Source organism: Nelumbo nucifera, chromosome 4 (genome assembly GCF_055504915.1).
Source record: "Nelumbo nucifera cultivar China Antique chromosome 4, China Antique-T2T, whole genome shotgun sequence".
Classification (NCBI taxonomy): domain Eukaryota; kingdom Viridiplantae; phylum Streptophyta; class Magnoliopsida; order Proteales; family Nelumbonaceae; genus Nelumbo; species Nelumbo nucifera.
Genome location: NC_142652.1, coordinates 87,470,817 through 87,484,293, shown reverse-complemented (window position 1 = coordinate 87,484,293; position 13,477 = coordinate 87,470,817). Strand labels below are relative to the sequence as shown.

Here is a 13,477-nt window from a genome sequence, read left to right as displayed (position 1 = left end):
CCCGCAATAAATTTGAGCCGGGCCACACGACATGCTCAGGTATTGGGTATGAAGACTCCTTTTCTCTGTTTTGTGTCCCACTCTTCCAAAATTTCCTCTTCCCCCACGGGTTTTTGGTTGTACATGCTTCATACATGTGAAGGATCCAAAGAAAACCAAGTTGGATCCCAAGGCTACAAAGGGAATATTTTTGGGGTACTCTCCTACACAAAAGGGGTACAAGTGTTATGATCCTATCTCCAAGAAGAAGTATGTCACCAGAGATGTAGTCTTTTTTGAGTCTCAACCCTATTTCTAGTCTTCTCAGAATCCTCTTCAAGGGGAGACTAGTGGGTTGGAAGAGGATTCTCATTCTCCCTTCTTTTTTGTTCCCTTTTCATCACCTTCCACTACTCCTAGCTGTGACATTCCGGGTCAACCTAGTGAGGCTCCCACTGTGCCAGTTACTTCTCCTGATACAGCAGATGCTCCTGAAGGTTACAGTAGGCAAGAGAAAGAGATACTTACATACAACAGAAGGAAGAAGGGCCCTCAACCTCATGATTGTAACCAGTTGAACTCAAATCAATCTGTCTCTGCAATCCAAGGTAATTCTGACTCACACACTTCAGATTTGGATCTTCCTATTGCTCTCCGTAAGCCTGTTCGTTCTTGTACTACCCGACATCCCATAGCTGATTTTGTTTCTTACTCACACTTATCTCCTGCCTATCACTCCTTTGTGTCTGCTCTTTCCTCTGTATGTGTCCCTTTCAGGTACTTAGAGGCGGCATCTGATCCAAAGTGGAAAGAAGCCATGAATGAAGAGATGAAAGCCCTAATGAAAGCAAGAACGTGGGAATTAGTGGACCTGCCAGAGGGGAAAGACACTGTTGGGTGCAAGTGGGTATTCATAGTAAAGCACAAGGAAGATGGGTCAATTGAGAGGTACAAGGCCAGACTTGTGGCAAAGGGATTTACACAAAAGGAAGGAATTGACTACAAAGAAACCTTTGCCCCAGTAGCAAAGTTCAACACAATCCGGGTTCTACTGTCACTAGCAACAAATTTCTCTTGGGAACTCCATCAGCTGGATGTGAAGAATGTCTTCCTAAATGGTGATCTTCATGAAGAGGTATTCATGGAACCTCCACCAGGCTATGATGTTGGAAAGAAGGTGTGTAAACTAAGGAAAGCATTATATGGTTTGAAGCAGTTTCCCCGGGCATGGTTCGAGAGACTTTGTATGGCCATGAAGAAAGTGGGGTACACTCAGAGCAATGCAGATCATACATTGTTTACAAGGAGACAGGATGACAAACTTACGGCACTCATTGTTTATGTGGATGATATGGTCATTACCGGAAATGACTTGGAAGAGATGAAGAGGCTGAAGGAGTTCTTAGCTTCAGAATTTGAGATCAAAGACCTGGGAAATCTGAGATATTTTCTTGGGATTGAAGTTGTTAGATCAAGAGAAGGAATCTACATATGTCAGCGGAAATATGTGCTAGATCTCCTAGAGGAAACATGCATGATGGGGTGCAGGCCAGCAGACACTCCAATAGAACCAAACCATGGACTACAAGAATCAATAGGTGAGGAATACTGTGATAAAGAGAGGTACCAAAAATTGGTAGGAAAGTTGATATACTTATCCCTTACACGGCCAGACATTGCCTATGCAGTGCATGTTATCAGTCAATTCATGCACTCACCAAAGATCCCTCATATGAGAGCAGTGGAAAGAATTCTCAGGTACTTGAAGACTTGCCCAGGGAAAGGAATTCTATTCAGGAAAAACAACAGACTTGAAATTGAAGTCTACACTGATGCAGATTGAGTTGGGTCTGTTGGAGACAGAAAATCAACCTCAGGTTACTATACATTCTTGGGAGGAAACCTAGTCACATGGTGCAGTAAGAAGCGGAATGTAGTGGCTAGATCAAGTGCAGAAGCAGAATACCGAGCTATGGCACACGGGGTTGCTGAACTCTTATGACTCAAAACTCTTCTTAATGAGATTGGTATTAAGGCTGAGAGTCCTCTTAGGCTGTATTGTGATAATAAAGTTGCTATCAACATTGCCAACAATCCCGTGCAGCATGGCAGGACAAAACATATTGAAATTGATCGACACTTTGTCAGAGAGAAAATTGTCTCGAGAGAACTCTGTGTGCCTTATACTCCATTAGAGATGCAAATTGCAGATGTATTGACTAAAGGGCTGGCAGCAACAAAGTTCAGGGACATACTTGGCAAGCTAAACATGATTGATATCCATGCTTAGCTTGAGGGGGAGTGTTAGAATGTTAGAATGAAGTCTCTTTGTATGAGTGTTCGGCTGATAAGAGTTCTTATTAGCCCATACTTAAGTTTAAGTTATCCTGTAATTGGGCCTGTGTTAATGGGCCTAAGCCTGTTTAATGTTTTAAGTTAACTGGGTGTCCCATCACTAATCAGGGGCATTCCAATAATTACTTGTATCATTGTACTACATTCAAATATAAATAATAGCATGGTCGACTGGGCAGTACAGTTCGACATTCACAGCATATCAGTGGTGTTCTTCTCCTCTCCTCTACTTCGAGTACAGCTCTCAAGCTCACACTACTATCAGATTGAATCCATATTTACCCCATGAAAAGTGAAGAGAGAATAAAAGGAAGAAATAATCACATGAGCAATTAAAAAAAGCTGGAGGGACATACCTTTTTGCCGCGTGTTAGAGTCAGTCGGATATGTGCATTATCAAACATGCTATTTGAAATGAGAGTTTTGAAAATTGCTTCCTTAACCTACAATCATATTGCAAGCACATAGTTAGTAATGTGTTTCAAAAGATTACATAGTATTCTCTTGCAAAAACTACAAAGACAACATAGCAAAAGCACTTCTTTTCTTTTCACCCATTTTGTGGTCAGTACCTCTTTGCGAGTTGGAACATTATTGAAAGCCAAAGCTTTTGCTGAGTCAAATAACCTGAAAAGGAAGAATCAATGTCTTAGCTAGACACTCAATATAAAAAATTACCAAAAAAATACAGGAGGATTAGAAGTAAATAATTTGGATCTTGACTGAAAGTCACTATCAGAAAACAAAGCATATCGGAATTGTTGGATTCATCTTATTGAAAATGATTGTAAAAATCTAGGAAGTATTGGAAATATTGCAACAAGTTGGAAATACTCCCATATTTTGGGACAATGATAAAAGATAAATCGACTCATCTAAATAATAAGATCACAACAGGTTAACATAACAAGGTGAATAACATAATGTCTCGAGGTTTTCTTTAGTTATGGCCACTTCTATAACTTAACTGTTCTGAACATCGCAATCTTTCTGAAATTAAGGCAACTTTAGCAATAAACTATCCTGCCAAAAAAAAACCCAAAAAGGAAAGGAGATGTCATACAAGAAAACCACAAAACTAGATGGGAAAGGACCAGTTAGAAGTAACACATTACTACTTACTGCAAATTAGACTGCTATAACCACTTTAGTTTTTATTTTTAATGTTTCAAACAACTACGATACAGATCGACATCATGTACTATGAACAATTTTTGTGATCAATAAAATTTGGACCATTTCTCGATTTGTGTTTGTCATCCTTGCACAGGGGCCAATGCTAATTGTCTTTGTATTGTTCCAATTTTATCGGATGTCTCCGAAGAGACTGTACTATTAACAATTTTGAATCTCTTGGTTCCATCTTATTACCAAGCATAGGTTTAAACTTCTCTTTCTCATGTTTCAAGTGTTCTAAATAACAATATGATTTTCTACATTCAAATTCAATTTTTATGGCTAACTTTTATGAAAAAAAAAATCCTCAAAAGAGATATTCAAAACATTGCCAAATATAATAGTTAACAGGAGTATATTTTCTGATCATGAACAGTCTGAGACTTTTTGCTGACCTGTCTAAATGCTCATTGAGCTTAAAAACCTTCCCATCATAAATACGAAGTCCCTCCCAGACAGCATCACCTCCTTGAACAACTGAGTCAAATACTGAAACCTTTATAGAAACCACATAGTAGGAAGCAGAAAATTAACAAAAAAATGTACATATACATTCACAAAAAGTGAAAAAATGTATTTTCTATTACAAACTTTAGAAGCCATTCACAGTTCAATTGTGATTACCTTGGCACTTTCACGGGGCACAATCTCATCACCAACCCAAACAAGCAGCTTTTCATTGGCCGGAACGGGAAGTCTAGGAGGAGGCAAGGGTGATCCAAAGAGGGATGATACCTGCCTTGCATGGCGCCTAAGCATATTATAGAAAGGTAGACTTTGCTCCAATAGGTCATACAGGGAAGATGGAAATGGCTGGAAAGAGTTGAAAGATAAGGAAAAAATATACAGCAATATAAGTTATGCAATGTGATTCTTTGGAGATGCACTTGATGTGTTTGAGGGAATTGGTTAGTCCTTACTGCAGGAGCCAATTCTACTGGGCAGTACAGATTAGGGGTGCAACCTGAGCCAGGTTAGCTCAAACCAAACTTGAAAAAAGTTGGGTTGTTTTGAAGATCAGGTTAGGGTTAGGGTTGTAAAATATGAACCCAATTTAACTTTGGGTAGGGTCAGGGTTGAGGCCTTGGGCAACCTGACCCAACCCGATCAAAACATGCCTATGTATTTTCACATGAAGATATCATAAAAATATGTATGTATGTACATATGCAAGTATTCATGCGTCCATGCATGTGCACATGCATGTAATATTAGATGTATCAATAGTTTTAAAGTTAAACCCAAAGCTTTATAAGTGTAGCATAAGTGTGGTTCCACCAAAACCTTGTTCCTGTATATAGTGAATCTTAATCAGTCAATCCCAAGTTTAAGTAGAGAAAACATTTTTTAAAAGCAAAAAGAAGTGAAGAAATGGGGCCAACCTGAACACAACCAGAATAAGGTTGGGGGCTCAACAACTTGGGTTGGGTTAGGGCTGAAACCCAGCCTGACTTGCACCCCTAGTATTGATGCTTATCAATTTTCAATCATTACCATCATTCATAAGGTGCCCTCCCTGCCTATCTTTTACCATGTCTCTAACCTTATAATAGTATTAAGTCCCCTGTTTTTTTTTCCCTTAGGAAACAAAATCTGAAATTTTCCATTCTTAATGAATCATAGAGCTATTTTCAAACAAGTGACATACCAAAGGGTAAGGTTTTGCTGATGTGAAACATGTTGACTTATGCACACTCTTATACCACCATGGAGCCCAAATCCCATCAACTGATTTTCGACCAGCTTCCCATCTGATCAAGAAAATATTATGTGAACATTTTTCAAAATGCAGACCAACTTTTAAAAGTATTTTTCAAAATACATATCACACAATTTGACCATTTTTAATTTGGGTTATCATTCATCATACATCTAAAGAGGTTTTCTCTTGGTCAGTTTTTTTTGGACCATGGTGGAAATGGAAATAGGAGAGGAAATTGGGGGTTAAATCCAAAAAAACTTTGAACTACACTTTTTGGTTCAATCTTGGAGCAGAATGGATTTTTGAAGCAGCTAATATTTGATTTTAATGGATATGGAAATTCCAACCAGAAGGCAGTCATCATTTGAGTTCCACTTAATTAGGTAGGAGTAGGATCTAAATCCACTCCCCTGCTGCATTCTAAGCACCACTTAGTATCTTGATGAAGGAAGTTAACCAAAGAGATTAACAATGGAAATTTTCAAGGAATATACGGTGGATGGCATACTGAGAGTTTGGGGTACAGTTGCAGCTTCTTCTACAGCATCCATTCAAGTTCATGAAGACTGGGAGCCGTCAAAGAAAAAAGGGTGAAGCAAAACTTTGATGGAAGATCCCAAGGTAATCAAGATCCCTTTGAAATTAGAGGTGTAATAAGGGATGCAAATGGATTGATTATGGCTCTATATTTGGGGCCACTAGGGACTGGAGGCTCCCTAAATGCAGAAATTATGTCTCCATTGTATGGGACAAGACTAGTAACGCAGTTAGATGTCAGAAGGGTGAAGGTAGAGAGGAACTCAATGTTGGTAATATCATGGCTGCAAAGCAGAAACTAAGGTGTTTGGACTCACAGCAGACATGCAATTGGGGAGATTGGATGCATTGCTAGCGAGGTTGGAGCACATTTTCTTGGGCCAAAAGATCTGCAAATAGATTGTCAGATTTATTAGCCAAGCAAGGGGTTGCTAGAAATAAGTTGTTTTGGGCTGTGATGTAATACAGTAATATACTCTTTGAGACCAGGCTGTGTTAGCCTGGTTTGTACTGTACCTATGTCTTAAACTCATTATGATCAAAGCGATATAGAATCTTAATACATGCTCATAAGCTAATATCCCAGCAAAAGAAAAATAAAATACTCCAATTAGAATTTCAATAACTTAGAGGCTATACATATAATAGATGTAGTCATCTTGAATTTCTGGAAAGATAACTGAGCTCGGGTGAACATTGTAGTTGTATATTATATTCATAAAACAAGCATAGCCTATATAGCCCAAGTATGAAAATTGTAAACACCGTATCATGGGCATTATTTTAGTAATTGAATAACAAACTTTGCATACTTGAGCATGGCTGGCTGAAAAGGAATATCCAAGTCTTCACAAAGGCCACGCAAGGCAGCCTGCATACATGCAGAAAACAGGAAAAATTACATCACAAATAATGAAAATGTTTTTTGGGAGATTTCCACGTTTCTCTTTCTCAATTTTTGATGGGTAACAAATTTAAAGACAAGGCTAGCAAGGAGAATTAACCAAGGAAACAACTAGTCAGTACAAAACAAAATACAACCAATTGTAGCTTAGGAAACAAAACTGTTCATAATTAAACAAGATGTTCAGAAAAGGGAAAAAACAAGATGTCCATGTAAACTCTCAATATGGTCTAAAATATGTTTTGGACTCCAGGGAAGTGGAAAAAACAGATATTGAAACTCCCCCCACCCCCAAAAGAAAAGAAGGAAGAAAATAAAAATGCCATTTAATAGAAATCTGTTTCATCCCTAAGAAGAGTGGGAGTTGGGCGGGTTGGGTTTGGGTTGAGCTTCAATCCGTCCACCTAACCCATCAACCCATTAATGACTCATTTAAATAGAAACTAAATAGGTGGAATCCATCCATCCAACACAACCCACCCAACCTGTCAACATTGGTAATGCATTAAGTCACATCTTAGGCGATGGTGGGTTTCCACATGGCACATATTGATGGTACTCAATGCCCACATTGGGGTCTTATTGTTTTCAGATTTTCAAATTTACCAAAGTAACTAGGGCTAGAGAAATGTTTTAGCCAAACAAGGAAACAAAAATAAACCTACTAGATTGCTACTTCTACAAGTTATTTTACTGTTGCACTGGATGCAGTTCATCATGCACCATAGATGGTGGCCTTTGGCTGAGAAACCCCGGGATATTCAACATGTATCAGATAGAGATGGAAACCAAATCCCAGTTTGTTATGGCTTTTTATAACTTGGTAGCTCCTCCACATGATTGGTCCAGCCTATGTTGCCCAAGTGTTCAAGGACTCTAATTCACTATTAGGGTTATCAGGTCTACCCGAAAGAACTGAACCAACCGAACCGATTATGTCGGTTCTGGTTCTAGGATTTTTCTCCAAGTAATAATTGGATCAGTTCTGGTTATTGCTTGTTCCAAACCAATTATTTTATTAATAACATAAAGATTTCCTAGTTTTCTTATAATTTTTATTATATTTATGTCTGAAAGGGCAAATTTGATAGATAATATGTAAGATAATTTTAGTTAAAAACACTTCAATCATTAACATATAAATAATTTAGTATTTTACTGTCATTTTTATTAGAGTTATATTATGAAAAATTAAGTTTTAATGTTGTTATTTATATAATCTAATCGGGTCTATCAGGTCAGACACGACTATTAATCAGGACGGTTAAGGGTTTATGAGTTTGTCCCAATTAATAATCGGTTCAGGACTGGGCACCCTATCCCTACCCATACCCGACCCTTTGACAGTCCTAATTTACTTTTTTTAATCAGTAAACATGTATTTTATTAAATTTCAGATTGTAAACAGTTTATACAACTTGGTGATGGGACTGTTGATCCCTTTAATCACTCTATTCTATCCCTCATTACAGTGCAGCCCAAAATAGTTGCTGTCTCAATGCCCCCTGTTTTGCTAAAACATCAACTAGCCCATTTGCACTTCTTCGGACCCATTTAAATTCAGCCTCAACCTCCTTTGCAATCTTTTCCACTTCCCTAATCACATGTTTAAACATCCACGGGGTATGGCTGCTGTTTGCTGCCCAGGAAATTACTACTTTTGAGTTCCCTTCCACCTCAACATGTCTCTATCCTAACTGTTTGACTATCTTCATCCCTTGTAGTAATGCCAAAAGTTCAGCCTTCAATGAGTTTCCGGTGCCAATCGGTCCTAACGACATACCCAAAATCCTCCTTTCAGAATTTCTGAATACTCCTCCCACTCCTGAAATGCCCGGATTTCCAAAGGAGCTCCCATCAAAATTCAGTTTAACTTTATTGCTTTCTGGTGGTTTGCACTCCAGCCTTACTTTATCTCTTACTCTTGACGACTTTGCTACTTCAGACGAGGTTCTTAGAATGTCTGTGACTAAGAAGACTTGAAAGCTATTCAAGGGTTTTTACCCAATGAGATAATTTCACCCTGATGCTATCAATCACTTCCTCTACTTTTTTGCTTTTTTCCAAGAAAATCCTATTATTCCTCTCTTTCCATATTACCCAACAAATTGCTGCCTTTGGTGTTTTCCACATTACTATCCCTCTTTTCTTTTGTTGTCTCAAGAAGTCACGGTTGAAGAGTCCTACTACATCTTGAGGGTGAACCCACCTGCAGCCAAAGAGAGTACAAAAGAATTCCCAAATTCGAAACACAAAAGAACAGGATATCAGGATATCAATAAATGAGATAGGGTCTCACCACTTTCCTTACACAGAGCACACATGAGGAGAAGGGCAAACGTATGACCTTCTTCTCTGCAGCATATCGCAACTGTTTACCTTACCAAGGAATATTTCCCAGCAGAAGGCTTGAATCTTCGAGGGAATAGGCATGCACCAAATTTCTTTCATAGGTAAATCCCCACCTAGGGGGTTGGGGGAAGAAAGTATTCTGAAGAAAGAATAGCAAGAAAAGAGATCATCTAGAGAGCCTACCTAGATTCTAGAATCTTCTAGTGAAGGGTCCAAGTGGGGTTTTCCCTAGTCCCCTTCTAGAGTCCAAGTTCCAGTTCACACCATTTGGACACGGTGTTCCCAACATGGATATACCTTCCCCCTTGAGGTTAGATAGCGCAAAGAGATAAGGAAATTGGTCTTTAAGTGGGGTTTCCCCTACCCATAGATCTTCCCAAAACAAAATTTTATTACCTTGTCTCACATCAAACCGGATGGAATTGAGGAAAATAGGGTAGATTTCATGAATTGCATTCCAAGGAGAAGTCGAAGAACTGTGAGGGGAAGTTTTTGCATCCCAATCATTTCCATCCACCCCATGAATGCTCTCAATCATTTTATGTCATAGTCTGTCGCTCTCAAAGGGAAACTTCCAAAGCCATTTACCTAGTAGAGTTGTGTTCCTTAATAGGATGTTCCCAATTCCTAAACCCCCTTGTTCCTTAGGTTTGCTAACCTCCTCCCACTTGATCAAATGGTCCTTCCTTTCCTCTCCTAGATCCCAAAGGAAATCTCTCATATACTTCTCTAAGCACCTTGCTACCCTAGAAGGGATTCTAAAGGTTGAAAGGAAATAGGTGGGGGAGGTTTGCTAGTGTGGCTCTAATCAAGGTTATTCTTCCACCCAAAGAAATATAAATCTTCTTCCACATGGCTAACTTCCGATCAAACCTTTCTAAAATTGGTTTCAAAACCCAACTGACCTAGGGTTTCCTCCTAAAGGTAGACCCAGGTAACTGATAGGCCAGCTTCTGATCCTGCACCCCAAGATCTCAACAAATCATATTAATTCTCCTTCCTCCAAATTGACCCCTACAATTCCACATTTGGTCCAATTTATCCTCAGCCCTGTCACTCCCACAAAATTATTCAGCAGCACCCTCAGATTTTCCACCACTTCCACATTGTTTCCTTCACAAAAAAAGATGGTGTCGTCTGCAAATTGGAGATGGATAATAATCACCTGATTTCTACCTACCCTCCAACCCCTAATAAGGCCTTGATCATCAGCTTTTGCAACCATTCTGCTTAACACTTCTGCCACTAGGGTAAACAAGAATGGGGATAGTGGATCACCTTGCCAAATTCCTCTCCTAGCCAAGAAGAAGTCCTTTGCTGCACCATTGATTAGGATTGAGTAATGAGCTGAACTTAAGCATCCTTTAATCCAAGACCTCCATCTAACTCCAAATCCTAGTCTTTCTAGTATTTTTAGGAGGACTTCCCAATTAACCAGGTCATAGGCTTTTTTTAGATCTACTTTACAAACCAGCACCTTTTCTCTACCCTTTCTTCTTTCCACAACGCATTAATTGTCCACCAAGATTTGATCCACAATCTGCCTTCCTTCTACAAAAGCACCTTGGAAAGGAGAGATAATCAAGGGTAACACCTTTTTTAGTCTTTTTGGTAAGACCTTTGTAAGAATTTTCTACACTCTCGATGAGGTTTATTGGTCTAAAGTCTTTAGGAGCTTTGGCCTCCCTCTTCTTTGGAATCAAAGTGATAAATGTGGCATTTACTCCTGGTGAAACCTCTCCTTTGGAGAAGAATTCGTTAAAGACTTCCAAAATGTCTGATTTCACCATACCCCAACACTATCGATAGAAGGCCATGGAGAAACCATCCGGCCCAGGGGCTTTAGACCTATCCATTAAAAAAATTGCTTCCTTGATTCCTTGCAAAGAAAATCTCCTTTCTAGAGCGAGCGAGAGGTTGCTCTTCTGACAAAACATCCCCTTCCAACTCTGGCAAGTCTAGCATCACTCCATGTGGGCTTGAGAAAATTTCCTTAAAATGATTTAGAAAAATCCTTGTAATTTCCTAACTTTCTCTTACCACTTGTCCCTCCTCCACACTGAGGATTAAATTCTTTTTTCTCCTTCCATTTTCAAGAAAGTGAAAAAACTTAGTGTTTCCATCCCCTTGTATGAACCACTAACACCTTGATTTCTGTTTCCAACAAATTTCGTCCTTTCATAAGATCTCTTCCAATTTTTGCTTTTCATTGCATCTTTTCCCTCTTTCTTCTGAAATAACTCTGAGAGCCTCTTTCCTATCTAGCTCCTCGATCCTCTCCACCAAGTTATCTTTTATTTCTTCTAACCTTCTAAAATGGGCTTTATTCCAATCTTTTATTTTTTCTTTTAGCCTCTTTTAGTTTCCTGGCAAAACCTATCATTTTCAACACCTCCCCAAAATCTCGAAATCCATGGCATCTTTCCAGTGTGGTTTTTCTACGACCTGTTGGTAAGATCTGGGAATGTCTATGGTAGATAAAACAACAGAAAAGGAGCTATGGTCTGGTGAATAACCATAACGGTTAGGTAGACGAGAGGTTCTAGTGGAACGACGTAAAGTGGGTTCAGGAGGAAGGTCAAGTACACTTATTGAGGGAGCTGGAGTGACCGAATCAGCAACTAGATGTGGAGCAAAGGGGGGGATGGAGACTAAAGAAGGTCGTTTCTTCCTGAAGTACGCCTGAAGTTGCTGCGGAGGTGACAATGGAATATCTGAGGTGCTTGTAGAATCAAAACTGTGCAGCAAGGAAATAGAAGGAGTTGGGTATTTCACAATATGTTCGAAAAAGGACACACTTTCAAGAACGACTACATTACAAGAGATTCTAAGGCGACGAACCAAAGGATCATAGCAAAGGAACCCCTTATGTTTAGAACTGTATCCCATAAAAGCACACAAAGTTGCTTGTGTAGTCAACTTTGTGCATTCATGGGGTGGAAGGTGGACAAAAAACGCACAACCAAAAACCCTGAGCATGGATATGTCTGGGGTTTGTGAAAAAGAGATTGAAAAGGAGAGGAGTTATTCAAAACAGATGACGGAAGACGATTTATGAGATACACAGCAGTACTGGCTGCCTCCACCCAAAACCAAGAGGGTACATGGGAATCCTGTAAAAGTGTTCTGACTACACTCAAGATGTGCCCATTCTTCCTTTCTGCTACCCCGTTTTGTTGTGGGGTGCCCGGGCAGGACTTTTGGGGTTGAATTCCAAGTTATTTCAGGTAATTTTGGAAATCTCCATCAATATCTCTCCCCCTGAATTTGATCTTAGCACACAAATTCAAGCATCAAATTGGGTAGTTACATAGGTGTGCAAGTGTTTAAAAACAATGTACACTTTAGATTTCTTTCGAAGAAAATAAGCCCAAGTGAAACGAGTGCAATCATCAATAAAGGTTACAAAGTACTTATATCACAGCCGTGAAACAACTAGAGACGACCAGACATCATTATGTATTAAATGAAAAGGAACGGTTGCATGTTCAAAATAAGAAGGAAATGGTAAAATATAACTCTTACATAAACCACAAGTGATGCAATCTTTTTTCACATTCTTAAAAGAAACAGCAAAAACAAGTAAACTACCAGAAGCAAATAACTGATCAAGTTTCTTAGAAAAAAGATGGCCAAGGTGTTTATGCCACAAATGCCAATCATTGTTACAATTAAAAGATGCAGACCTAGAAGTAGTAGAAAACAAACAAGAAGTAGAAGAAGAAGCAATCTTATTCTTCTCAAACTCCAAGGCAAAAAATCTTCCCAGTCTACGCCCCTTCCCCTTCACTGCCCCAGTTCGCCGGTCTTGTATCAAATAACCATCAAAAGTAAATGAGACATCGTTACCTTCCTCTACAAGTTGGCTAACAGAAATCAAATTGGCAGTGAGTTTAGGTATTGTTTTCTCTGTTGCTACAATAGTCCGAACCAGTAGAAGAGGAGAAGAAGAAGAAGAAGAAGAAGAAGAAGAAGATGAAAGAACAGTCGAACATGATAGGTTAAACCCTATCAGTAGACCCTTAATATGGATTAGGCTCCAATTAGTAGTATAAAGACTAAACTGCCCCCACTTAAGTATGGGACAGGAAGTCTTTATTAAGACTGCCACATAAGCACATAACTTAACAAAAGTCAATTGACTAATCTACCCTTATTCGGCTAGTTCTAACACTCACCCTCAAGCTGGAGAATATATGTCATATAATCCCAGCTTGTTACATATATAATTCACTCTCCCTAAGCTTAAGCCTTTTGTAAACAAATCTGCCCACTGATCACCAGAGCCCACATGTTATGTGCTTATCTCTCCAGTAAGGACCTTCTCCCTCACAAAGTGGCAACCATTCTCTATGTGCTTTGTTCTCTCATGAAAAACAGGGTTGGATGAGATGTGGAGTGCAGCTTGATTGTCACAGTACAATTTCATAGGTTTATCCATGGAGAACCCGAATTCTTATAGGAGATTCCTT

The 13,477-nt window shown here is 39.1% G+C and overlaps 1 protein-coding gene and 1 non-coding gene across 3 annotated transcripts in view; both read right to left on the bottom strand.

The window, feature by feature from the left end:
- LOC104612934 (branched-chain-amino-acid aminotransferase-like protein 1) overlaps nt 1-13,477 on the bottom strand; it is a 52,968-nt gene that overhangs the window by 16,264 nt on the left and 23,227 nt on the right. The window contains exons 6-12 of one of the 2 annotated variants that reach the window (XM_010280596.3): nt 6,562-6,620; nt 6,067-6,138; nt 5,159-5,261; nt 4,135-4,323; nt 3,906-4,006; nt 2,907-2,961; nt 2,691-2,777 (exon numbers count right to left, since the gene is read on the bottom strand). In XM_010280596.3, the coding sequence (XP_010278898.1) occupies nt 2,691-2,777; nt 2,907-2,961; nt 3,906-4,006; nt 4,135-4,323; nt 5,159-5,261; nt 6,067-6,138; nt 6,562-6,620 (666 nt within the window). The remainder of the gene's footprint in view (nt 1-2,690; nt 2,778-2,906; nt 2,962-3,905; nt 4,007-4,134; nt 4,324-5,158; nt 5,262-6,066; nt 6,139-6,561; nt 6,621-13,477) is intronic. The other variant, XM_010280605.3, reaches the window with a different exon arrangement.
- On the bottom strand, nt 3,559-3,662 carry LOC148800816 (U6 spliceosomal RNA). The gene has a single exon (XR_016072264.1). It is a non-coding gene; the product is annotated as a U6 spliceosomal RNA (small nuclear RNA).